At 40.5% G+C, this 27,000-nt stretch overlaps 1 protein-coding gene across 2 annotated transcripts; it reads left to right on the top strand.

The window, feature by feature from the left end:
• Positions 1-5,402: 5,402 nt before the first annotated feature.
• On the top strand, positions 5,403-26,892 carry RNF170 (ring finger protein 170; the record flags this gene model as incomplete). 2 transcript variants are annotated; one of them, XM_079726613.1, is made up of 6 exons in its annotated part: positions 5,403-5,546; positions 13,796-13,871; positions 15,514-15,622; positions 19,371-19,444; positions 22,708-22,818; positions 26,623-26,892. In XM_079726613.1, the coding sequence occupies 6 exons, from the start codon at positions 5,410-5,412 to the stop codon at positions 26,890-26,892; spliced, it is 777 nt and encodes a 258-aa protein (XP_079582739.1). The 2 variants fall into 2 exon arrangements, with proteins under 2 accessions (XP_079582739.1, XP_079582738.1); XM_079726612.1 differs by having other exon boundaries at positions 5,410-5,546; positions 13,793-13,871.
• Between the last annotated feature and the right edge of the window lie 108 nt (positions 26,893-27,000).

Raw genomic sequence — 27,000 nt, forward strand, 5'->3', positions numbered from 1 at the left:
CGGTTCCCGGGGCCCGTCCCTCCTTCCGCAGTGGCCAGGGGGACCGGCCTCGAGCTGCCCCCGTTCCAGAGGGTGAACCTCTGCAGGGTTACCGATGAATCGTTACGCGATACAGCATGTGCAGGAAAGTGCACACAACGGACATGCACACTAATTGCGGACAGAGTAATTAGTAATAAAACAGGCAGGTAAAAACAAAGAGAACTGCCCGTACCTCACGAGTTCCTCCAGCACCTCGTGTTCCTTTCTGAGCATCGTTCCCTCCCTAGACTGACTTTTATGATGTTCACTTTCTTGCTTTTCCTTATCTCTTTACCACCTACGTATGCATGCCTAAACAACACAGTTTTTCTTTGCCTGTTGTTGAGCTTCTATCAGTGGAATCATTGTGTTTTGTTTTTTGTGTGTTTTGCGGTACGCGGGCCTCTCACTGTTGTGGCCTCTCCCGTTGCGGAGCACAGGCTCCGGACGCGGAGGCCCAGCGGCCATGGCTCACGGGCCCAGCCGCTCCACGGCATGTGGGATCTTCCCGGACCGGGGCACGAACCTGTGTCCCCTGCATCGGCAGGCGGACTCTCAACCACTGCGCCACCAGGGAAGCCCTATTGTGTTATTTTATAGCTTTGCATTCATAGTAAGTTTGTGTAGATCCATAGGTAATTTTCAGTGCTGTCTAGTACTCCACTGTATGAATATAACAGTATATCCGTGCTACTGTTGATGGGCATTTTGCTGTTCTAGTTTGGGGCTAACTAAGAACAATGCTATGAGATTCATATCCCTAGAGACTAGTGCCAACGTGTAAGTTTCTTTAGCTATATGCCTTGGAGTCCTGGGATTGTTGAGTTATAGGTTGTGCATCACTTTACCAGATGATGCCAAACTTCTACGTGGGGTGCAACGAAGTTAACTTACCAGGACACACCTTTCTGTGGTTTGCAGTTCCTGGAGACCCCTTTCCCCAGTAAGACTAGGGTTTGTCATCGAGCTTTCAGAACTGCCAGGACAGCACTGAGTTTTTCATGATGCTTTTCAGAGTCCCAGTTAACAGATTTTTCATTGTGTGAATGTAGAAGATCTTACCAGAAGTCTTCTCAGTGGTCTTTTAAACATTCTTCCCTACACCAAGAGCAGAGAAACCTTTAGAAGTGATCAAATGTACCTCACCCGCCTTTGTTTCCTCTGTCTTTGTTTCCTCTGTCGTTGCCTCTGGACCTTTGTCAAACCAGAGTTTCTACATTCCAAGCTAGGTTATCTCTGTAAGGATCCCTGGCACTTTAAGTGACCATTACCCTTGTTAGGCATGTAAAGTCATCAAGTCAGCCTGACGCCCGCGTAACCTGTCTTTGGATGTGGAGCCTTGTTGCAAGGCCTGTAATGGGTGAGCACCTTCGGGCCAGCTGCTCTGGTTTTTAGGGCTTTGACACAGTTGACCTCAGCCTCCCTTCTCAGGTTTGATGGCTCACCCACAATGCATTTGTGCATGATGTGCAGTGTTCTTGAGATTTCATTCCATAGCTCCAGTTACCCTCCATGAAGGAAATTATATTAAAAACTTCTTGAATGTGTGTAATTGTCTGCAGAAGCCATGTGGCCATCATGTTTTTACATGAGTTTGGGTAAAAAGACATGGAGTTTCTCCTTTGAAGTTACGGAATTTCCTATATTTCCCTTATTTGTCTGTGTTGTTTTGTTTCATTTTTCCTGAAAGCTTTGAAAAAGACCAAAGAGAGGTGAGTGGCACTTGTCTTAGCCGTCTCCTTACTCCAGTTAGTTGGAGGCTAATTCTCATCTACAGCTGTTTATCACATTCAAGTAAACAGGGGAGTGTCCTTCACCGTAGTATGCCAAGTTTATCCAGTTTCCCAGGGAATACATACTTAGAGCTTAGATCAAAGCGAGCTTGAGATGCTCCTTAGTGTAGCCGTAAGGAAGGCATGGCCACGTCTTATCATGGTTCTGCAGATTCCTTGAGGGTTGTTAATAATAGTAATCAAAATATTATAGCTTCCGTTAATGGAGAGCCTGTATGATGTACCAAGCAATATGTAAGTGCCCTACCTTTGTTATCTCATGAACTCCACAAAACTAGAGTGGTTTTGTGTTTTTTTTGCCAAAAAAGTGGTTGCTTGATATAGTTCAAGTTAATTTTATGTATTTTACACGAGGAAGCTGAGACCCAGATTTTGCACAAGTACACAGTTGTCTGACTGCAAAGCTTATGCTTCGTCAATATATTAAGCTACTCAGTAAGACTTAGCCAGCTAAGCAATAACAAAGCCAGTGCTGGAAATCACTCCCGCTTCTCTCAATTATCCATTTTTCTATCAATTATGAACACCGTTTCCAAGATCTATGGTGTTTTGTTTCTGTAAATCTCAAATAGTTAACAACAGAGTACTAGTAACTTGTTTTCATTTGATAGGACCCTATGAAATAGATTAGATGCCATGTTTTCTAAATTTAATAACCTTGCTTTGGGGTTTCAGGCGAGCAGCATTTAGTGCAAGGCCCCTGCAACATGTAAAATCCCCCGTGCGCTGCTCAGCGGGGTAAGAGGTGGCTGGCGTGGGCACATCCCAGTGCCAGTCACTGAGGTCTTCAGAGGGCACCGTCAGGAAGCTGGGAGGGTCTAGGGTGCTCCGTAAGAATGGGACTGGGGAGAGACGTCTTAAATCTTTGAGCACTGAAGTCTAATTTTCATCTCTGGAGGGAGGAAGCAGGCACTGGCTTCTATTTTTATTGCTAAAGTAATACGTTCTTGAAAAGAATTCAGACTATAGAACTGTATCCTGGGAAAGGTGAGGATCTGGCTCTCCCAGGCCTGCTTCCCACTTGTAACCATTTTAACCTTTGGTTATTTAGCTTTCCTGCCTTTTTTTTTTTTTTTTTTTTTCAATTCCAGAAAGCTCTGAATCAGAGAAATGTAGTGGTGGAGGGAACTTAAGAAATCTTCAGATCCAGCTTTCACATTTTGCAGAACATGAGGGGTCCTAAGAGATTAAGCGGGGTCCCAGTTGTGGTAGCAGAATTGGAGCTAAACTCCGGGGCCTGTGTGCCATGCAGCGGGGCTTGGGCTTGCGCCGAGAGCCTGTGCCCTTGGTCCAAATCAGCAGCACTGATTTGTTCCAGGTGAGCAGAGGTTGGAGGACTGAAGTTCAGGTTGACACTGGAATTCATTTTCAAGATTGGGGTATAAGGTCAACTCCTCAAGTAGAAAATTTTATTTCTTTTTATTGTTTATCCCCTGTAATCTTAGATTGGCTTCTTTCCAAACTGAGGTGGTGGCATAATACCTCATTTTTGAGCCAGCAGCGCCTGCAGTTCCTTTTTGGACTCCTGTGATAAGAAAAACTACTGGCGGAAGTTAACTACTGAAGCCCCAACAGGTTGGTCAGACACCATTAGTAGATATCCATGTGAGGGCTGGGATTTCCACGTGGCAGGGAAGTGCAGCTGACCTTTCTGTTCCTCTCTGAGACTTACCAGCAGTCTCCTCCCTTCCTACCCTCTCTCAGCCCAAGCACCTCCTTCAGTGACGCTAGAATTTGTGGCAATAAAAAGTAACTCTTCATTTCAACAACATTGGGAACTTTTGCTATAAAATGATGCAAATAACATTACATGGTCCTGCGATATTTAAAGTTTCCTGGATCTCTGAGCTCTTAGAAATGTGAATGAAGCAGCATCTGAAGGGTGTAATTGGTAGAAGTATGTCTTTATACAGTAGAATATATATATATATATAATTTTGATTATTTTATTTTTTTATTGAGCTATAGTTGATTTACAATGTTGTGTTTCAGGTGTACAGCAAAGTGATTCAGTGATATAAGAATATATATATATATAAGATGTATAGAGTAGAATTTAGTCTCATGATCATTGATTACACTTGGAAGGACATAGAAACAAATGTAACCCATTAAGAAAAGGAATAGTACAAAGTAGTGAATCCCTAAATGTACAGCTAGGAGAAAATCCTTCGAACTCAATTCAGTAATTGGAGGCTGGGACTCCACACAGGATAACATTTTGCTTATCTCTGAGCAGATGCAAGTAGTTCTCACTGACAGGACTTCTGACAGCCACAGCATCTTCAATTTAAAAAGAGGAAACCTGACAACATAAAAATCTAGATTGACTACATGGCCCACCCCAAGACTACTTGAGGCTTTTTTCTTCAGTTTCATTTGGCAGTTCATTTGACTCTTCTTTTGAATAAAATACTGAGGTTAGAGCTCCTTCTCTGAGTTCCTGGTGTGTGCTTTCATGAAGGATACTTGAAACCTGTCATTAGAAAGTTCCTGATACATCAGGCCATTACCATGTGTAAAGCTGATGAAAGCCACCTTTGATCTGTTTGTTTGCTTAAGTGCCTTCCATGAGAGGTAATTTTCTTACTAGCAGCCAGTTCAGGTTCTTTTCAAAGGTGTTAGACTTTCACACTCAAAGTTTCCTTTGAACAGAAACTCACCTGATTAATGATGATATTGAATAAAACTGTTTTCAGTGCAGGACATTACATAAATACAGATTAATTATGATTAGTCATGTATATTTAATTGAATTTTATTGCCTTTATTTCCCTTTAGGTGTCTTATAAGATTTTAAGTAACTTTAGTGTTTGCCATCAGAAAAAAGTAGGAATAACCTGTGATATTTGGACTCTGATGTGGTTGGGCCATCTCCCCTCATATCTATAGAAATTGGGTATTACCATTTTCCTCTAGTTTAGTGTATGGGAGGGAGAGTTTCATATCCTCCCTTTTCTCTTCATAAGGAAACGCAGCCTCAGAGTGATTCCATATTCCAGGCAGTTCCCAGAATTCTGAACCATAAGCTGAGCTTAGTCCCAAGTGAGGCTAATCGTTTTCCAAGCAACAGAATTTTCATTAATTCAAGTAGTCTCAGTATAGCTATAAATGTTCTATAGCCTCCATGTCTTTTACTTTTCAAATTACTAACACCATAAGTAAGGAAAATCACTCCTATTTAAACATATATTTATTAGGTCCTTCTGTGTACAGGGCAGTATGCCAGGTAATACAGGAATATTTACAGAAGAAGACAATATATTTCCTTCCATATCCGTACATGGTACATTCCATGACGCACATTCAGTGCCATGAGGGATGTGATCTATGTGGAGAATTTATTTGGTATTCAGGAATAAGAAAAGAGCAATTGGGCATGAGAAATGTGTTTTCTTCTTTTAAGATTTTACAGAACTCATTAATGGGGCATTCCCCACTGGAGATGTACTTAATGCAACCTACCTCAAGTGGGTGCTACAAAAAAATACATATATCAGAAGTCAGCTACGTTTATATCGTTTTTATTAATATATTTCATTTTCACTGTGTCGTTTTTAATTTTCATCTTATCTCTTTTTCTTTTAGACCTGGAATGGCCAAATATCAAGGTGAAGTTCACAGTTTGAAACTGGATGATGATTCAGTCATAGAAGGAGTAAGTGACCAAGTACTTGTGGCAGTTGTGGTCAGTTTCGCTTTGATTGCTACCCTGGTATATGCACTTTTCAGGTGAGACTAAAGGACAAAAGAATTTAAATAATATGTATTTCCAAGGGCCACTGACTTTCTGACTGCTTCTAGTAATGTTTAATACTTAATATTAAAAGCAAGTAATAAAGCTGATTCACTTTGTTATAAAGCAGAAACTAACCAAAAAAAAAAAAAAGCAAGTAATGAGTTCAGTGGTTGTATGTATTTACTAAGGTATTTTATTTTCCACTAGGCTTTAAATGCTACTGTGTATTTTTCCCGTCATCAACTGTCTAGTCAGAAAAAAATTTAGATTTATCATCCATATTTTGAATAAAATGTTAATATTTTCTGTTGGAGTATCACAGTTTTAAAATGTAATTTTCATAATTGAATTTACAACTTGTAGGTGATATAATAGGTGCAAATATATTTTCAGTGTTTAAATGAAAAAAACTGGGACAAAAAATCTTGGACAGTATGGCGGGATTAAGATTAGAATTAAAATTGCTGTTATGTAGGATTAAGTGAATTAATAAATGTGAAACACTTAGAACATATGGTTGTTGAGAGGATTAAAGGAGTTAAAATATTTTTTAAAAATTACTATTATAGAATCAGGAATACTTTTTAAAGGTCTTAGATGTCTATGTACCAATAAACAGAGACAGGGTAATAAACTAGAAATTTAAGTATTAACACATGGAGATAAATAAAATTTTGTATATATCGTTGAAAACAGAAATGAAAAAAGTATAAAGTAGAAAAGAGATTACAGTGATTCTAAAAACTACAGATCTGTTAGTTTCTTATAAAAATTATAGAAAGGATTATTAAACAGAATATGAGCATTCTCTTTTACCTCTGCATGGTTAGTTTCTTATTAGGGTGACATTATCTTGATTTCAGTAGAGTATTTTACACGGTACCTGGTGATGCCCTTGTGGACATAGTGGGGAAATGATGACCAGATGATAGCAGATTTAAGTGAGTTTATAACTGGTTGACAGATCATTCCCAGGAGTGCTGACTAATGTTTTAGTGTAAGCCAAAAAAGAAGGACACTGAATTGTTGCAGGGCTCTGCTTCTGAGCCTGTTCTTCTCATTTCTGTTAGCAACTGGGATGAAGAAGACAAAAGAAGCATGTTTGTTAAATTGTCAGTTGGGATGGATAGCTAATGTATTGGTACAACAGAATCAAGATTTAAAAATGGGTCATCCCATACATCTATGGTCAGCTGGTTTTTGACAATGGTGCCAAGACCTTTCAGTGGGGAAAGATTTCAACAAATGATGTTGGGACAACTGGATAGCCACATGCAAAAGAATAAAGTTGGACCCATACTACATCATATGCAAAAATTAACTCAAAATGGATCAAAGATTTAAATGTAAGGGCAAAATTATAAAACTCTTATAAGAAAACATAGGAGTAAATCATGAAGATTCTTAGATATGATGCCAAAAGCATGATCAACGAAAGAAAGAATAGACAAATTGGAATTCATCAAAAGTAACAACTTTTTTTGCTTCAAAGAACTTCATCAAGACAGTGAAAAGTCATTACACTGAATGGGAGAAAACATGTCAAGTCATATATCTGATCAGGCCCTTATATCTGACTATGTAGAGAACTCAAAACTCAATAATAAACAGATGAGTAACCCGATTAATAAATGGGCAACGGACCAGAATAGACGTTCCTCCAGAGATATACAAATGGCCCATGAGTATGTGAATAGATGCCTGACATTCTTAGTCATTCAGGGAAATGCAAGTCAAAACCACAGTGAGATACAGCTTCATACCCACTGGGATGGCTAGGTCCAAAAAGTCAAATAATAACAGTTGTTGAGGATATGGAGAAATTGGAACCCTCATACACTACTGGTAGGGGAGTTAAAATGGTGCAGCCACTTTGGAAAACTATCGGTTCCTCAAATGAGTAAACATAGTGTTACCATATATCCTAGCAATTTTATTCCTAAGTATATATACCCATGAGAAATGAAAGCATATCTCCACATAAGAACTTGTACAGGAATGTTTACAGCAGGATTATTCACAATAGCCAAAAGGTGGAAACAGATGAATGGATCCATCAATAGATGAATGGGTAAACAAAAGGCGGTATATCCATGCAATGGAATATTATTCAGCATTAAAAAGGAATGACATACTGATGCACACATGCTACCTTATGGAGGAAACTTGAAAACATTGTGCTAAGTGAAATAAGCCAGACACAAAAGGCCATATATTTGAGTCTGTTCTTATGTCCACAATCGGAAAATCCATAGAGATAGAAAGTAGATTAGTGGTTGTGTAGGACTGGAGTTGGAGATGGGGGTATGGGGGCAATAACTAAAGGGTACAGGGTTCTTTTTGAGGTGATGAAAATGTTCTAAAATTGGTGGTGGTGATTAATTACACTTCAATCAAGCTGTTTTAAAATGGGTCATGACTAGGCAAAAACCAAAAAAAAAAAATCTGCTCTTTACCTATTAAAAACGGGATGCAGATATGAATTTATTGTCATTTGAAAGTATCCATGATAAATTGTTGAGTGAGAATTAAGTGAAAGGCACATGACAAAACCATAGGTCAAGTAGCCCATTTTGTTTAAAAAAAGTATTTTTATAAAATTAATTTTATTTAAAAATATTTTTCTTTTCCTTTATTTGTTTTTCTAATTTCTCTACTATGGATAATTATTACTTGTAAATAAAATATTTTTCCTCACAGACTGTAGTGATGTGAAGCCCAAAATAAAAGTTTCTATTAATAAGGCAATTGTATGTTATAGATGCCAAACAGCATTAAGGTGTATTAATCAGAATAATCACATAAAGGTCACATATAGATTATATTCAGTTTGGGTCAAGAATTTTAAATTGGAAAACATTCAGGGGAGGTTATCAAAATGGGTAAAGCTATGGAAACAAATCATATAAAAATGCCTGAAAGAACTGGGGATATCTAGCTTAGGGGAAAAGACTGTAGGATGCAAAAGCTTTAAATACGATGAGAGCTTGTTTTGTTGAAGAAGAATTAATTCTGTGTAGCTTCGGAGAACTAGGTATAAAGGAGAAAACCTACAGATTTTTCCTTCTTACGTAGTGAAGGATCCAGTTCTTCCCTACCGTTTCTCTCCTGTGTCTCCTTTATATTTACACAGAACTCTTCACTTCTGGTCACCAAATGTGTGTGGGCTTTTCCCCTCCAGGCAATTCTCCATGACACCAGCTGGGTGTCCCACAATTTAACTCAGCTCTGATACTGTCTGCCTGGAGATGGTGTCAGCTCCGCAGGTTAAGGGCTCGGTCCCACAAGCCTCCTCCCCACCACACTTCATATGCCAACGGCAAATAGTAGGTCCCCAAGTCACCCCCAGCTTCTGTCTGATTTCTGTCCCCAGGTTACCCACAAGAAATCGGAGGTTCTCATGACCCCCTCCTCAGGTTTGATTACTTTGCTAGAGCAGGTCACAGAACTCAGGGAAGCAGTTAGGTTTACCAGTTTATTAAAGGGTGTGATAAGGGATACAGATGCACAACCAGGTGAAGAGATGCATAGGGCAAGGTCCGGGGGGTCCTGAGCGCAGGACCTTCCTGGTGTGGACGTGTTCACCCACCTGAAGCTCTCCGGGCCGCACTGCTGGGATCTCATGGAGGCTCCCTCACGCAGGCGTGATCGATTATTCACTCTGTTTCTGGCCCCTCCTCTCTCTGGAGAATGGGGGCAGGGGTGGAGGATGCTGAACATTCCAAGCTTCTAATCAGGACTTTGTCCTTCTGGGGAGCAGCCCTCATCCAAGAGCCCACCCAGAGTCGCCTCATTAGAGCGAAAGACACTCCTGTCACCCAGGAATTTACAAGGCCTTCAGGAACTCTGTGTGAGGGGCCAGGTCAAAGACCAAATATTAGAATACAAGGTACTCCTCGTGCTCTCATCACTTAGGAAGTTGCAAGTGTTTCTGGAGCTCTGTGCCAGGAACCAGGGGCAGAGACCAATATCTATTAATAGATATTTTCTGTTACCTCATACAGGGCCAATAGGTGGAGTTAAATGATGAGATTTTGGCTTAACCTACGATACAACTTTTCAAATAATATAAGGTGCTCCCCATTACGTGGATGTTGTCTTGAACCTGTCATGTGATTGGATGAGGGGTCAGTTTAAGTTGCTGTCCAGCTGTTCAGATTCAAATTCAGTTGGCAATTGTCAGCCTGCTACTTAGGTGAAGTATTCAATTAATGAGTTGGGGGAGGGGTAGCATGCGTACTAGGAGATTCAAACAAAGGAACTTTTTGTCTCTTTTCTGTAGTTTCTTTGATGTCTGTAGTCATTATAATTCATCCTTTGTTTGTATTGTGGTAACATATCCATAACATAAAAGTTATCACTTTATGTGTACAATTCATTGGCATTAAGTACATTCACAGTGTTGTGTAACCATCACCACTGTTTATTTCCAGAACTTTCTCATCATCTGAAACAGAAACTCTACCAGTTAAATAATAACTCCTTATTTCTCCTCCCCCTGCTCCTGGTAACCTTTATTCCACCTTCTGCCTCGAGAAATTAGGCTATTCTGGGTACCTCATAAAGTGGAATTAGACAGTGTCTGTCCATTTGTGGCTGGCTTATTTCATTTAGCATAATGCATGCAAGGTTCATCCATGCTGTATCATCTACCAGAATTTCATTCCTTTTTATGGCTGAATAGTATTCCATTGTATGTATATACCACATTTTGTTTATTTATCTGTTGATGGATATTTAGGTTGTTCCCACCTTTTGGCTATTTTGAATGGTGCTCTGTGAACGTTGGGGTACAAGAATCTGTTTGAGTCCTTGCTTTCAGCTGGAATTGCATGATCATGCGGTAATTCTGTGTGTAACTTTTTGAGGAACCTTCAGTCTGTTTTTCACAGCAGCTGCCCGGTTTTACATTCCCACCAGCAATGCACAATGGTTCTAATTTCTCTACATCCTGGCCAACAGTTGCTACTTTGTGTTTTTTTGATAGTCATCCTAGTGGGTGTGAAGGGGTATCTCACTGTGGTTTTCATTTGCATTTCACTGATGACTCATGATGTTGAACATCATTTCATGTGCTTATTGGCCATCTGTATGACTTCTTTAGAGAAATGTCTATTCAAGTCCTTCGTGCATATTCGAATTAGGTTGTTTGCTTTTTTGTGTTTGAGATATGAGTTATTTCTATATTCTATCTTAATCACCTGTCAAATATATGATTTATAAATATTTTATTTCATTCTGTTGGTTGTCTTTTTATACTCTTGATAGTGTCCTTTGATGCACAGAATTTTTAAATTTTGATGAAGTCCAAATTTATCTATTTTTTCGTTTGTTGCCTGTGTTTTGGTGTCATGGTTAAGAAATCATTGCCAAATCTAAGATCACAGAGATTTCCCTCTATGTTTTTTTCTAAGATTTTTATAGTTGTAGCTCTTAAGTTTAGGTCTTCTATCCATTTTGAGTTAAATTTTGTATATGGTATGAGCTAAGGGTCCAACTTCATTATTTATTTGCATATGGATATCCAGTTTTTCCCGCACCATTTGTTGAAAAGACTGTCCTTACTCCACGGAAGGGTCTTGGCATCCTTGTCAAAAACCAGTTGACCATATATGTGAAAGTTTATTTCTGGTCTCTATGGTCTATTCCATTGGTTTATACGTTGGTCCTTATTACCAGCACCACATTGTTTTTACTATAACTTTGTGGCAAGTTTTGAAATCAGGAAGTGTCTTACAACTTTGTTCTTCTCTTTCAAGATTATCTTGGCTATTTGGAGTCCCTTGAGATGCCATATAAATTTTAGGATGGGTTTTTCTACTTCTGCAAAGAATGCTGTTGGGATTTTGATAGGGGTTGCACTGAATCTGAAGATAGATGACTTTGGATAGTATTGACATCCTAACAATGTTGTCTTCCAATCTATGAACCTGGGATGTCTTTCTATTTATTTGTGTCTTCTTTAATATCTTTCAGCAATGTTTTATAGTTACAATTAATTTCTTTTAAAATCTTTTCTATTTGGTCTTCCTTCTTAAGCCATTAATAATAGCTGCCATGTGTTGACATACCAGAAGCCAGTCAAAAGGGTCTGGTAGGCAGGTTAACCTATGAACCACATGCTTGCATATTTGTAAACTTTGATTCAAACTTCCTTTCCTGACCCACGCTTTGGGTATCATTGCTTTCCTCGTATCAGAGGTTCCTGGCTCTTTTCCAGGGCTACATATAACTTAACTGGTTTGACAGTTTTGGTTTCTCTTTTCAGAGAACTTAGAAGGACCATAAATCGTTGATAAATACACTAACGACACATGTACTTCTGTTTCATAGCAGAGCCACTGTTTTCCTTGGCATCTCACTTTAGACCTGCTTAGTGTCAAATGCCATCATTTTCTCATAGCTAAGGTGATCATATTGTTAAAGAACAAAAATTAAACCAAGTAAATTTGAAGATCTAATTGGCTTTACTAAGCTCTTCATGAATCAGGCAGCATCCCATCCAGCAAGTAGAGAGATACTTCCGTTGTATGAAATGGAAGGTTTTTATAGGCAGAAGGAGGGTGGGGCAAGGAAATTATTAGCAAAAGAAAAGTTAGGATTATTTCAGGCCAAGACTTCTTCTTCTGGGGGAAGGAAATGGCAGGGGTCTTATCATGCAGGCTACCTCCTTGGTACTGACCAGGAAACCCCAGATTGACCAATTCAGATCCCGTTCCTGGGGAATGTGGGAGCTGCAGTTGGGCCAGGTGTGAAGTCTCGGTTTGGTGTCATAGGCTTTAGCATAGGTGATGCCATTTGAGGCCTGAGGTTTTCTCTATAACAGTATGTTCCTGATCTAATCTAGCTTTCAATCTATCTTGATTAGATTTCTAGATTTTTGGTTCTGTACTCAAAGCTGCCAGTCACAATTAGCTACCTGAGCTACAGGCCATGTTTAGCATCTTGGGCTGTTTGTTCTTGTTCTTTGGCAATACTTTGACTTTTCTAATATTCTACTATCAGATTTAAGAATTTTATATCTTCTCTTTTATGGAAAGAGACCAAAAGAAAGACCTTCCAGTCACATGGTTTACATCAATCCTCTGAAAACCATGACTGTTTTTTTCCAATGAAAAGGGAATGGTTTTTCATTGTCAAAGAGCTGAGAATTTCCAGTTAGCTGGGTGTTTCCTGGTGTGTAAATAGGCTGGTTCCTGGGCTGTTCCTTGAAAGATTGTTTTTCCCATAGAGTAGCTTTCTTTCACTGATTCATTTATTCAGTCATAAGAACGTAACATTTTAAAATAAATAATCCACCAAAATTTAAGGTGTTTAAACAGAATTCAAGTAGTTTCATTTATGTTGAGCTTCTGATTAGATATTTGACTTTAAATCGTTTTTATGTCGTCTCTGAACTAATGGTTATATTTTTTCAGCTTTCTTTTCTAAAATTTAAATTTTTTTACTAAAAATTAAATAACCCTGGGATGGATTTCTTTAATTTTCCTTAGCCCATTAGAATATTGATTTAGAATTCTTATTGCTGTGCTATATTGGTTCAGCTAGAGAGTAAAGGCTCTTCTATAGATTAACAACAACACTGAGTAGACTTAAAATATTGCTGTTAAAGAGATTTAGGTTTAGAAAAAACTTCTACAGCCAAATGACACTAAACTGGTTCAAGATGTAAATCTTCACCCCTGACCCTACCAACCTAACCACTGCTTCTAGTTTTCAGTCCTCACTTCACTCATCCTATCCTTTTATATGGACCTCAAACTTCCTGCCTTTGATTCTTCATTTTAATTGTTAATGTTAAGATATTAGTGGTATCATAGGTTTGGGCTTTTCTACATTATACATTTAAGGTTTTGTTTTTCTCTGTCCCTCTCACCTCATAGGTGAAAAGTTGGGAGAAGGACCTAATTAGATATGGAAAAGTGTTCAAATACATAATAATACAAGAAATCTTACAAAAGAAATAAACGTGTTATATTATATGTAAGTCTGAAATTACATTCAATCCCCAAGGTACTAGGCCTCTGGATTTCATCATTTGCCAGTTAAACCTGAAATGAGCCGATAATCAGTGATCTCAGAATAGCCTGGAATGTTCAGTCCTACAGTTGGAGTACAGTTGTAGGCCATCATTTACGTTTCTTATGTTGCTAGTAGTCTAGGTCAAAAATTAGACCCATAAGGAAAATGGATTCATCTAACAATATTTTATATTAAAACCATATTATACTTTATTCAGCAGAAATGCACATCAAAACATTCACCCAGAAAACCAAGAGCTAGTACGGGTGCTTCGGGAACAACTTCAAACAGAACAGGTACTGTTGTGGTATAAATCTGTGCATGTGTATGAGGAGTAGATGTTGTCACTCCCCTTGCATAAGAAATTGCGATGATATATCAATAAATTCCTTTTTGGAAGCATGCGCTTCTTTCCTGCTTGGAGTTACCTTTTATTATTCTATTGATTGTACATTTTCAGATTAAGCAAATGACTAGTCTTAATCTAATTAAGATGTTTCCATGAATTTAGTTTTGACTTGCTTTAAAAGGCAACAGTTTTCCTATTATTTACTTGTGAGGAAATAATTACTGTCTAATTGGCTTTAATGAAATGTAGTGGAAAAACTACTCTTCTGAAATATATTCCCGGGCTTCCCTGGTGGCGCAGTGGTTAGGAATCCACCTGCCAAAGCAGGGGACACGGGTTCGAGCCCCGGTCCAGGAGGATCCCACATGCCGCGGAGCAACTAAGCCCGTGTGCCACAACTACTGAGCCTGCGCTCTAGAGCCCGCGAGCCACAACTACTGAAGCCCGCGCACCTAGAGCCCGTGCTCTGCAACAAGAGAGGCCACCACAATGAGAAGCCCGTGCACCGCAACGAAGCGTAGCCCCCGCTCGCAGCAACTAAAGAAAGCCCACGCGCAGCAACAAAGACCCAATGCAGCCAAAAATAAGTAAATAAAATTTTAAAAATAAATAAATAAAATATATTCCCCTAAGACCTTCAAAGAAATGACTCTAAGGGATGGCTGTTTTCCTTTTCTTTTTCTTCGGTGATCAAAGTTGTTAAAACTACTGAAGCAAAGAAGAAAACTGTTCTCCTGTGCCTCTTCTTTGCTTTTCACCATATGGATCCCTAAGAACCAGAAACGGAATATATTTTATGAAAGCTGGATTAAGTAGGATATTGTATACCTTCATGCTGAGATACCTAATATCAAAAAAAAAATTGTCTACCCACCAGTCAAATTTTAATTCCAAACAGGGTTTTTATGATTTATCCATTCACCAAATATTTATTGAACACCTACCATATGCCAGACATTGTTCTGGGCATTGAGAATTCATTTGTGAACTAAACAGACAAGAATTCTTGCTTCACAGAACTGAAATTCACTGATGCAAAAATAGTTTAAGCGTATTAGTGGTACTGTGTTCCAGAGCTCTTGTTATCAATAATTCATGCTGGCCTGGTGTTTTACAATTTACAAAGTGATTTCACATACAACTATCTCATTTAATCTTCAAACAAGTAACGACTATCAGGAATGTATGAATGAAACAGATGTTAAAAATAGAAGAAAGCTAACACCTGCGGAGTAGTTTGACATTTCTTGTTCAGCTAATGAATGCATTAGCTCAGCCTGTGTTACCCAGAATAACTTACTCTTTCTAATAGAGTAACTCCTGAGTTAATCGGCTTTTTATCTTTAGATATATGTTTTTATCTTTATCTTTAGACTGTGTTCAGGAAGGAAGGTAGAGACCATGCAGTTTAGGCAGAACAACACTGGAGCCTCATAAGTTTATCAAACTTGTAAGACCTTAACTAGTGCACATCTAAAATTTGAGGATTACACAGTCCTGACTGTATCGTTAAGTATACTTTAGCATGAAGATGAATTTTGAAAAGCCTGTGTGTGTCGTGTCTCAATATGCACTTGTTTTCTCACCAGGATGCACCTGCTGCTGCCCGACAGCAGTTCTACACTGACATGTACTGTCCGATTTGTTTACATCAAGCTTCCCTCCCTGTTGAAACAAACTGTGGACATCTCTTTTGTGGTAAGCAAACAATGCTGTTCTTGGTAAAAGTGACTATTTAGACCAAGACCCGTGTGTGTGCACAAGCTGGATTCCTAATTTTCTCTCTGTCACGTTTTGTATTTTGTGAGTGGGGCAGATTGCTTCTGAGATCCTGCTCTTGTTGTCAGCCACTTTTATTTAGTGTCCGTAGGTTCAAAGCTTTAAATGACTAGTTATTCAGCCCCCAATAAACAGAAATGTGTGTCTTTGAACAGTGAGTTAAGGGTATCTGTACCCTGAGGGAGTCACTGAATTCCTCATTTTCATCGGTTTTTGGTGGTTTCATTTATTACTCCTCCTTCCCAAGGCAGGAGGGTTCTTCTCCCAAGGGCCTTGCCCAAGACCTTCCCTGGGCGCTGCCACCCCTTTTCCACTCTGAGTCGGTGCAGAAGTTCTTACCTCTCTTCCTCCGGGACTTCCAGAGGCTTGGGAACCCTAGAACACAGAGGGACGAGAAGGGACGTTGATGTCGCACTAACTTAGTGTCAGGAAGGGGTGCTGTCCACCCCTGGCGTCTCCTGACCTTCCAGGAAGAGTCACAGAGAGTGATGGGGCATACCGCGTAGCCACTGCTGGCTGTGGTCCCGTGAGATTGGCAGGAGTCGGTTATTATGGGCCTGCTGTGTGCTGGACACAACATACTCCATCTCATCCCAGCTCACAGGTGAGGAACCCCAAGGCTCAGCAGTGCTAAGAAATTTTACAAAGGGCAGCCCAGCTGCAGACGGACAGAGCTAGGTTTTAAACCCGGGTCTGACTTCACAGCCTGTGCGCAGTTCTGTTGAGTCGGCCAAAAAGTTCATTCGGGGTTTCCCGTAAGATGTTACCAAAAACCCAAACGAATTTTTTGGCCAACCCAATACTGTGTGATCGGTGGTTTATACAACTACTCTCTCCTTAAGGTTTATCTCATCATTAGACCTATTTTTTATTGGTAGTATTTCTTTCCCTTCGAACAGCTGTATGCAAGATAGGGTGCTAATTGCTAGCAAACTGTACTGATTTAACATGTAGCGTACAGTGATTTGTACTTTGCTTTCTCCCCTTGGTATCTTTTGTCTAAGAGTCAGAATTCCAAGGTATACAGTGTTACTGTTCATGCTGTTGGGGGTGAAATAAAGTATCTGGAATCCATTCCATGCTATGCAGGGTTTTCTGTACCTTGTGCCCATTTAGTCAGTACTGACCAATCCCATCATTGCCTCATCCATTAATGTCAACCTCTTCCCTCAGGTTTGTGTCTAAGTAACTAACGAATTACAAAGCACTATTTCAGTGTCTATCCTTCATTATTTGTTGGAAGTGCTAGTGAGCAGCCGAATAATGACAGATCAGGTGTTGGGGTAGGGGATTAAATGGCCATCAGAGAAAGCAGATGCTCCCCCTCAAACCTCTAGCTGACGTTCCTTATCGACTGTGGACTCGCTCTGGGTCTGGCTGTGCCTCGGCCATCCCCTAGCACAGCACCCGAGGCAGGGGTTGGGAATCAGTGAGGTCTGGCAGGCTGGGCGAAGTCTGTTTGCCAGCCCAGGCTTAGTTGATGCACTGTGTGGATAACCCGGTCAGTTGAAAGATGGCTGTGCTGTGCTCTTGGTTTTACCTCTGGATCTGGGGTAATAGGGTAGATTCCTTCCGATATCCTGCTCTTCTTGTCGGGACACTTTTATTTACTGTCTGTAGCTTCAAAGGTTAAAAAAAAACAACAACTAGTTATTCAGCTTCTCAATAAATAGAAATGTGTTTCTTTGAACAGTAGTTCAAGGATACCGATACCATGTATATGAAGAGCATTTCAGCTTAGCTCCATGTGTGGAACTACAGTTCCTTTACAGCAAGTCAAGAGTAACAGCAGCAACAGACTTCACCTAACTTGCATCTGTAACCCACATTATTTTATTTAATTCCCCAGCAGTCTTATGAGGTCTTATTCTCAGGTTACAAATAGACAGATCTAGAGAGATTGTGCCCTGGATTCAAGTCATTGAGTCATCTCTCCCGCCATCCTAGTTAAGGGAAAGCATCAGGCACATCACAGCAGATGTTTATGAACTGAAGTGTTTGATTTGCTGGACCATAGTTTTCCAGTGCAGGCAAGTGGCCGCTACATAATTTGCAAACCAAGGACACCAATACTCCAATCTGTGGGAAAAAGTTACGGAATTAAATAAATTAACATATGTCAAAACACATTGGACTTTTGGGTGAAAAGGTAGTAGATAAATCTAAGGCATCATTACAGATGGTAATAATACTAACATTTATGATCGGTTTTGCTTTCATATGGTTTCTGTATGAAATTAGACTGCTCAAAGTATTTAGTAAATATTATCTAGTTAACACAGCACCCTGAGAGCAGGAAAAGATATCAGATACAGATGGTTTAGCTTTTTAAACTTGTCTTTAAATCATCGAACCAGTTTTTCCCCACAGTCACTAATGGTCAGGTTGGGCAGCCTTGGCTTCAGCCAGTGGCCTGCTCACCAGTGTCCTCGTGTACTGTTACTTCTGCCTCTGGGACTTGTCCCTGCCATCGCAAAACCCAGAGCGTCCTCCCTCCTGTCTTCTGCCTATCTAATCTTACCACCCCTACAAAGTTGGGTTCAAATTCTGTACACCTTTTGTACTGAAATTTAATATTACACACTTCAAGATGTAACTACCTTCTGAGTCATTTAAGTATGTTACCTTGGTCTCCTCAGTTTGATTGAAGGAGCCAGGAAGCAGTTAGTTCAGATTCATGGTGGAACCTGGATGACCCGAGAAATGGGGGCCTGCAGAGAAGAAACTGAATGGGCTCCTTAAACATCAGCCAGTATTTAAAAATACTCCTTCTTCATTTGTTACTGGTCTGAACTTCAGTGCCTATACACTTAGTGCACCTACCACCACTTTTTTTTTTTTTTTTTTGCTGTACATGGGCCTCTCACTGTTGTGGCCTCTCCCGTTGTGGAGCACAGCCTCCGGACGCGCAGGCTCAGCGGCCATAGCTCACGGGGCCAGCCACTCCACGGCATGTGGGATTCTCCCAGACCGGGGCACGAACCCATGTCCCCTGCATCGGCAGGCGGACTCCCAACCACTGCCCTACCACCACTTTTTAAGGTCTGTAAATCCTCTCTCTAGGCCGTGTTTACCTGTTTCACTGCTCATCAATGCCTTCAAGAAGAAAAATCAAATCCATCCAGTACAAAAGTTGATGCAGTTACTTAACTGGATTATGAACTTTGGTAGGGCAGGAAGCGTGAAATCTTTGTATCCTTTGGCTCCTCTGTGCATACTACCTAATTACTATTATTGACACTTAAGTGACATGGTTTTCTAAACTTTTAAAAAAATGGAAGTTGTGTTTCTGTAACATATATCAAATTTGGAGCAGAAAATTTATAGTGTGATTTGTTGGTTGTCATATGTACAGTAATGTCCAATTACTGTTTTATTTACTCACATAGGAAATGCAGTATTTTCTATTAAGCCTCATAGCATTGAAGCAGTTAATGCATGCTTGCTTTTGATTGTAAAAATGCTTGTATCTTAACTGGTAGTTTAAATTAAAATATTTTTCAGTGGCTGGGAATTGTTATTAGATTTGAATTTGCCTTAAGAGTTGGTTGGATAAAGTAAAAAACATTTTTAAATAGGTGATGCTGTTAAAATATTTCAAATATATGAAACTTCCCCAGGATATATGGACTTAAAAACATCAATATTAATGTTTTCTTCCCATTAGGTACCTGCATTGTGGCGTACTGGCGATACGGTTCATGGCTTGGGGCAATCAGTTGTCCAATCTGTAGACAAACGGTAATGTTTGTGCCCAGAAAACATCATTTATACTAGCTCATTTTGTAAATTTTTATAGTTTCTGTATCTAACTCTTGAATTATTTTTATGTTTTTAGCATAACTTCATTTATCCCAAGCTTCTCTGATGTTTCTCCATTATTTTTTTTAATGTCTTTAAGACACCTCAAAAAAAAGGGGAATTCCCTTTGATATCCCTTCAGTCATAGTGAAAAACAGCTGGTACATGAACCCTTCCCCAAATCCTAATAAGTCTTTGTTGTAACACCAGCAAGGGAAAAACTGAACTGGCCATCAGGCTTAAGCAAATATGCCCTGCATAGACTTCTTCTGAAAAAAATAGTTTTTCAGTTGTACTTTCTTTTTAACCTGCCCATCTGTGGTGAGGGTCCAAACAGCTTTAAGTGACGAACAATGCCTTTGAAAAATGTCTCTTGTGGAGCCGTGGCCACATCGCATCACCCAGAGCAGATTAGCCTGTTACATCAATACAGATCTGCCTCCGAGGGACGCAGTGAGGTTTTACGCACGTGTGTCGGAGACTGAAGTATCAGTACGCTACCAAACGGCTCAATTTCTTCGACAAACCGGAGAAACAAAATTTTGTTTCATTTGAAAAATCTGAGAAACTGATATTTGTAGTTTTTAAGTTAATAAATATAGCCAAATGGGATGTTCTATTCACTTTTCAGAATTTCCTTTATATTTATATTATTTTCATTTAAAATATATGCCTGATAATGACTCATGATCAGGTACACAGACAGCCTCTCCTTGGGAAGTCTTCCAGTGCAAACGGACGTCCCGACCAAGATGGAGAGCTTCCAAGTCAGGATGCTGAATTGAGTGCACGCATTTACTTTTGCTCCCTCTGGCAACCCCACTGAAACAGGAAAGGCGTAAACCCACAGGGACCACAAAGTAGAATAAGATTAGAGAAGGCACAACAGTTGTTCAAAAATTCTTTGTAAAATATAACAGACATACAGAAAAGCACACAAAATAAAGAGGTACAGCTCGCTGACTTGTCACAAAGCAACACCTGAGTAGCCACCACTCAGGTGAAGAAACAGAAACTGGCCACAGCCCCAGAAGCCTCCTCGGGACCCCTTCCAAATCTCCCCCACTTCCTTCCTCCCTCTCCTAGAGGTAGCTACTATTTGACTGTTATGATAAGCATTTCCTTGATTTTCTTTACAGTTTTATTACCTTAGCATGCTCCTCTAAGATTACTGTTCAGTTTTGCCTAATTTGGGGACTGTATATAAATAAAACCATATGGTGTGCACCATTAAATACATACACACATACACAGAAATGCACACACGTGTATGTACCTTTCAGCCATTGTTCTAGCTTATCCACTTCTCCCATTGCTGCCTTTTTTGGTTGGAGGGAGGAAGGTTCAAGGCTTTCTCTTCTTTCCTTCTTGCTTCTATCGATACATCCCCAGATTCTGCCTCTTTCACACTTTTTACCACATGGTTAGGAGGAAGATCATTTTTTGTACCACCTCTCCGGCTGATTTGATGTGTGACACAAGGCAGTTGGCCCTGAAGCTTATTTGCCAGTGCCACCTCTCATCTTTAGCTCTCTGCCAGCAACACGGAGACCAGGCCGAAGGTCTTGCCCTAAAGAATTAGTTCCACCACCTGCCCCTCTTTCTGGCACTACCTGTGGCTTTTCATAGGGCATATGCGCATTAGCAGGTGGTATCCTTTGGACCACACGTAAATTGGCTAGAGGCGAGAAAGGTGGAGATAAACCTGTGGGTTCCCTAACTGCAGTGCGGTCCCACTGCAGTTCACCTACCTGCCCCACCGCCTGCTTCACTGGGAACAGTGTGCAGGCTGCTGTCTGTGGCTGGAACATGGTCACCACGTCTCCCCTGGGCGCACACACTGACACGCCAGCAGTCCTACCACGCCCCTAGGGTGACTGCAAGTGTCAAGCTTTCTGGACACCCCAGACAGAGGAAGTCCTTCCTCTCCAGCATCACTATAACGCCTACCCCAGTGCCTATGACGGGCTGTTGAACACGTCTCCCTCCCCTTCTGTGCTGGGGATTGTGATCACCAAGGCGCAAGGCCACGTTGTCCTTTTTCTGTACATCTAGCACTTAGCGCGGTGCCTGGCCCATGTATGTGGTCAGTTAATATTTAGTGAAAGAATTCATCTTTATTAACAAAGTTGTGAAGAGGTGGCTGTACCTGCTGTTCCTACCACCTGCTGCTCTTAGGCAGTCCCGTGTTTGGGAAGCACCTGAGCCGTGGGGTCCTGGTTTTACAGCTGAGCTGAGGGTCAAAACAACAGCAAGATGATTTAAACCCAAATCTATCACGGCTCCTTCCCATATCTATCTCTTTGTACAGTGGCCATTTCTATAGGAGGTGTTATATTTTAAAATATACTTGTTTTTCGAGGTACTGTCATCTTCATATTACCCAAGTGTAGTCCAGGAACATTTGTGTATCCTCCTTAGCTCTGCCATGGAGGAATCAGTGTTAAATATATTATGTTATATCACAGTATCAAGAATTACCTTTTTGATTGTAGTAGAGATGGGTGCTTGAGAGCTGGTTCCTGCAATAACTTCATCTCTGTGTGATGCTGGTAGCATTCAAAGATAATTCAGGGCTTCCCTGGTGGCGCAGTGGTTGAGAGTCCGCCTGCCAATGCAGGGGACATGGGTTCATGCTCCGGTCCGGGAAGATCCCACGTGCCACGGAGCGGCTGGGCCCGTGAGCCATGGCCGCTGAGCCTGCACGTCCGGAGCCTGTGCTCCGCAACGGAAGAGGCCACAGCGGTGAGAGGCCCGCGTACCGCAAAAAAAAAAAAAAAAAAAAAAAAGATAATTCAGATACCAGAGAGGATAAGGAATCATGATTTTAATCAAAAAAGAAAGCCCTAATTTTCTTCTCTCAAAGTGATATGTCACTTTGCTCCTGAATATTTTCTCATCATTCTTATATCCTCAAATGTCTGTTAGCCCAAACAGAGAACTACTAACTTGATCCCTGGTGTGGATTGAAAAGTACTTAAACCAGTGCCCATTTTAGTTTACAGGAGTTCAAATAACATTTTGAATGGATCTTATTGTAAGGAAATAGTAGCTGACTTTTCTCCCCTGTGTTGCCTTTGTTAAAAGAAATGAGCGAAATCTAAATTCAGCAGCTTTTCTCATTCTATTGAATAATAATACAAAATGAAAAAAAATTAATGCTGCAGAAAGGTGTAACAATTCTTTTTTCTGTAAATCTACAGGTAACTTTACTGCTAACAGTATTTGGTGAAAATGACCAGTCTCAGGATGCTGTATCATTGCATCAAGATATTAATGATTATAACCGGAGATTCTCAGGGCAGCCCAGATCTGTAAGTAATGTTGTAGCGGGTGCAAAGTTAAGAGTGTGATGATACTTCTCCTTTGTAAAGTGAGATTTACCAACAAATAGTCAATGTGAAAAATCTGTGTGTGTTACGTAAAGTCTACTTTTCACTGTTGCTGTCATTCACTGAGTTACAGCTTTCCCAAGGACTACAGTTTTCTATCTTTTAAAAAATGGCATTATAAAACTCTACGAAAGTGATACCAGCAAAAAAAAGCAATAGAAAAAAATTGGAGGGAAAGGTAAAATTATTGACTCCTACGTGATTCTACAATAGGGTTTGTCTTACGGAAAACTTACAACTGAGAACTTCTGGAGGGAGATTTACCATCGTGTTTTACTCTATTTTACCCTCTGGCCCCATTTGGATTTGTTCCCTTAAGTAACCCTAAGTGTTGGGGCTTTTGTATGTCAGGTATTCAAAAGCATTCTATTTTTAAAGAGCACATTAATTCTACAGTTGCCCCTCCCCCCCAAAAAGGCATTTGATAGATTAAAAACCCACACTTTACTGACTCATCCCAGTTTTCTCACAATTTAACAAAGAATTCTAGAAGTGTATGACTAAATATGTACTTGAAAACCCAGAACACACTCGGTACAAATTCGTACTGGAAGCCCAGACGCTGCTCCGCGCTCTAGGCGCTGACGTCCACTTGCTCAGCGTACCTCCCGCTGGCGTGTTCCTGGCGTCTCGGACACGAGGTGTAACGTGCACAACACCGACCCGATCCCTCCTGACCTCAGCGTTACTCAGCTCAGTGCTGACGTCCTCTTCTCCCTCGTTCCCCTTCTCTGATCTGTAAAGAAGTCCTAACGTGTCTCTTCTCTCTCTTTCTGGGCATGCTGTCATTTCTGCCTCATAACAAGTCCTGTGTCTGTAGCCGTCAGACTAGGCCAGGCCACCACCATCTCTTGCTTAGGACAACTGCAGTGACCTCTTCACTCGGACCTTTTCCTCTGCACAGCAGCCCGAGTCATATTTTGAAAACATAAGTAAGACCACGATGCTCTTGTGTTTTGAAACTTCTGAATTTCTGGAATAATGCCCCCACTCCTGGCTGTGGCTTTCAAGGCCCCGCATGGCCTGGTCCCCCGTCCCCTCCCTCGGGATGCGGCTCTCAGAACACGCCCCTGGCCTCCCCACCTTCGAGCCTCCCCACCTTCGAGCCTCCCCACCTTGGTGCCTCACTCGTGCCATTTCCTCTGCTCGGAATGCTTGTCCCACTGCTCGCCTCCGGGCTGACTTCCTCTTCCTTCAGGTCGGCCCTAGTATATCTTCCTCGGAGAGGCTGTCCCCGATCAGTCAGGGCACTCTCTGTCATTGCCCTCCGACCTTGTTCATTACCGTTCTCTTGGGAGACGGAAAGCTCCATGAGGGTGAGGACTGTGTATATTTAGTCACTACTGTGGTCTCAGTGTCTGGAATCCAGTAGGCCTTAATGTTTGTAGCATTTATGGTTATCCTTAAGATAGAAATGATACTCCTCCTCCCAGCCAAGAATATAAGCTGTTAAAATGCTTCTGTATTACACAACTGCGTAGACTTGTGCTCCCTCGTACATGCTGTTCCTCATTCTGGGACGTCAGGTACATTTAAAGGCATACAGTTTCGCCTGCTGTGGATGGTGAGAGGCAAAACTTTTAGTGACAAGAAAAGCTTGACCTGGTCCCTGTTGCCCTCCGTGGTTCTTTGGGAGCCTCTTCTGCTGTTTCTGATCCGGCAGTTTTCTTATGTATCCTCCAGGGGCATCTTAGGACGATTCTTTGAAGATCAGTGTTTCAAATTCAAGAACTACCACTGGACTTAAAAAAATCATTTTAAGATGTTCATTCGTATTTTTAAGGTGCGAAGCATACCATTGCTCAGTTATTTTGTGTGCGTCAGATATATACTTAATGAATAAGAAAGCTTGGTATGTGATGAAATTACACTATAATAAAGACATTTAGCTCTCACTTTGATATTCTACCCCCGAGTTAGAGTCAGATTGTGATTAGTACACAAACATTTCTTAATAACCCGTTCCATATTTCTTGTCTAATCACTACAGATTTTGTATAAACAACACCATATGAGAACTGAACAAAATAGCCCTGATAAAGGACAGAACAGTATTCAAAAGACATACTGGCTGGTCATTAGAATATCTTAAGTAATTTACCATAGACCTTGTGAAAGCTGTATAGCTGTTTTGCTTTAAGTATTAGTTTCTTCCACAGAGAACAGAAAATCAGCATGAGGAGTGATTCTAAAAAGACCATTTTTGTTCTTTTGTGATCAGTTTTCCAAAAGGAGTTACAAGATTTTCTTTGTCTGGTGGGGTTTTTAAAACCGTTTTCTCATCGCTTGCTCAGTTCTTCCCATTTTCATCTCCATCTCCCTCTCAACTTATTCGGCATTTGTTGGACAAAATACGTACTTAGAGTTGGATTTGTGATATTTATACAGATTGTTAAAAACAGCTGAACTGTGGGCACTGGAATGACCACAGGAAATGATCTACTTCCTCTGGCCAGTTTCTCTTGCATGCCCCAACCCCTGAGAAGTAAGACCTCAAAGAAGTTAGGTTGAGGAGTCGTCATGGTGCCTCATGACTACACGCGGAGTTATGGTCATGCAGTCAGCTAAGAGCTATGCAGAGGAAGTGAGAAGTTTCCAGTCAGAGAAGAAACTGACTTGCTCAAGGTCATACAAATAGATACTGGTACTGTCTTTTTTTTAAAAAAACAACTTTATTTAGATGTAATTTACACGCCATATAGTACCCGTTTAAAGTACACAATTCAGTGGGTTTTAGTATAGTTACAAAGTAAATATAATCTAATTATAAGTCTGTATATATTCAGAACCCATAATCATTTCCAGAAAGGGTAGGGCCTGGCATTCCAAAAATCTTTGTGGCAATTAATAATTCACTTAGGGCTTCCCTGGTGGCGCAGTGGTTGAGAGTCCGCCTGCCGATGCAGGGGACACGGGTTCGTGCCCCGGTCCAGGAGGATCCCACATGCCGCAGAGCGGCTGGGCCCGTGAGCCATGACCGCTGAGCCTGCGCGTCCGGAGCCTGTGCTCCGCAACAGGAGGGGCCACAGCGGTGAGAGGCCCGCGTACCGCAAAAAAAAAAAAAAAAAAAAAATTCACTTAAACTCAAGCTAAGCAGAATAAACATCCTAAGAAGGAAATCAGTTTCATTGCTATTCTTAGATGGTCAAAGCCATCAAAGTTGATGTGTGTGTATATACTTATATATTCTATATATGTATATACTTATATATTATCTGGCAATTTATCAAGGTCTTTTATAACAATATCTCTTCTAGTTCTTAACAGTCCTTGTGGCACATCCTCAATTAGTTGTTGACTTATCTCTAGTAGGTTAAACAACTTTCCCCAAGGTCACTTGGCTAATAAGTGGTCTGTCCAACTTTAAAGCTGAGACTTGAGCTCAAGCCTCAGCCTAGTTCAGTACACTGGGTTCTCTGTGGGTTTATTTTACTAACTCAAATTAGAAATAACTTGAGTTTTGTATTACTATATCCTGTGTTTCAAATTAGTTGATATTTTAGTTACTTTTCAGTTATCTGCAATAAGACCTATTTTATAAGAACCTAGTCATCAAAGAACTATTTTCAAATAAAATGGGTAACGAGAAAATATGGTGTTCAGTGAATACGTGAAACTCCTTCATTCATGTTAACTGAGTTTGTCTGCACGTTGTAAGAAAATGATATTATTTTTAAGTCTAACACACTAGATACCAAATCACCGTATTTGTTCTTCCCCCACCAGATTATGGAAAGAATTATGGACCTACCCACTTTACTGAGGCATGCATTCAGGGAGGTGTTTTCAGTCGGAGGCCTTTTCTGGATGTTCCGTATCAGGATAATACTTTGTTTAATGGGGGCTTTTTTCTATCTTATATCGCCTCTAGATTTTGTGCCTGAAGCCCTGTTTGGAATTCTAGGCTTTCTCGATGATTTCTTTGTCGTCTTTCTGTTGCTCATCTACATATCTATTATGTACCGAGAAGTAGTAACACAGAGACTCAACAGATGAGAAAATGAATGCCCTAAAATATTTGAGCCAATGTGTAAAGTCAAACAAAAGGACCATGACAGTTTAAAGCCTTTGAACATTATCTTACAAGTTTAAAACCACTGTATG

The sequence above is a fragment of the Hyperoodon ampullatus genome (genome assembly GCF_949752795.1).
Source record: "Hyperoodon ampullatus genome assembly, chromosome: 20".
NCBI classification, from domain to species: Eukaryota; Metazoa; Chordata; class Mammalia; order Artiodactyla; family Ziphiidae; genus Hyperoodon; species Hyperoodon ampullatus.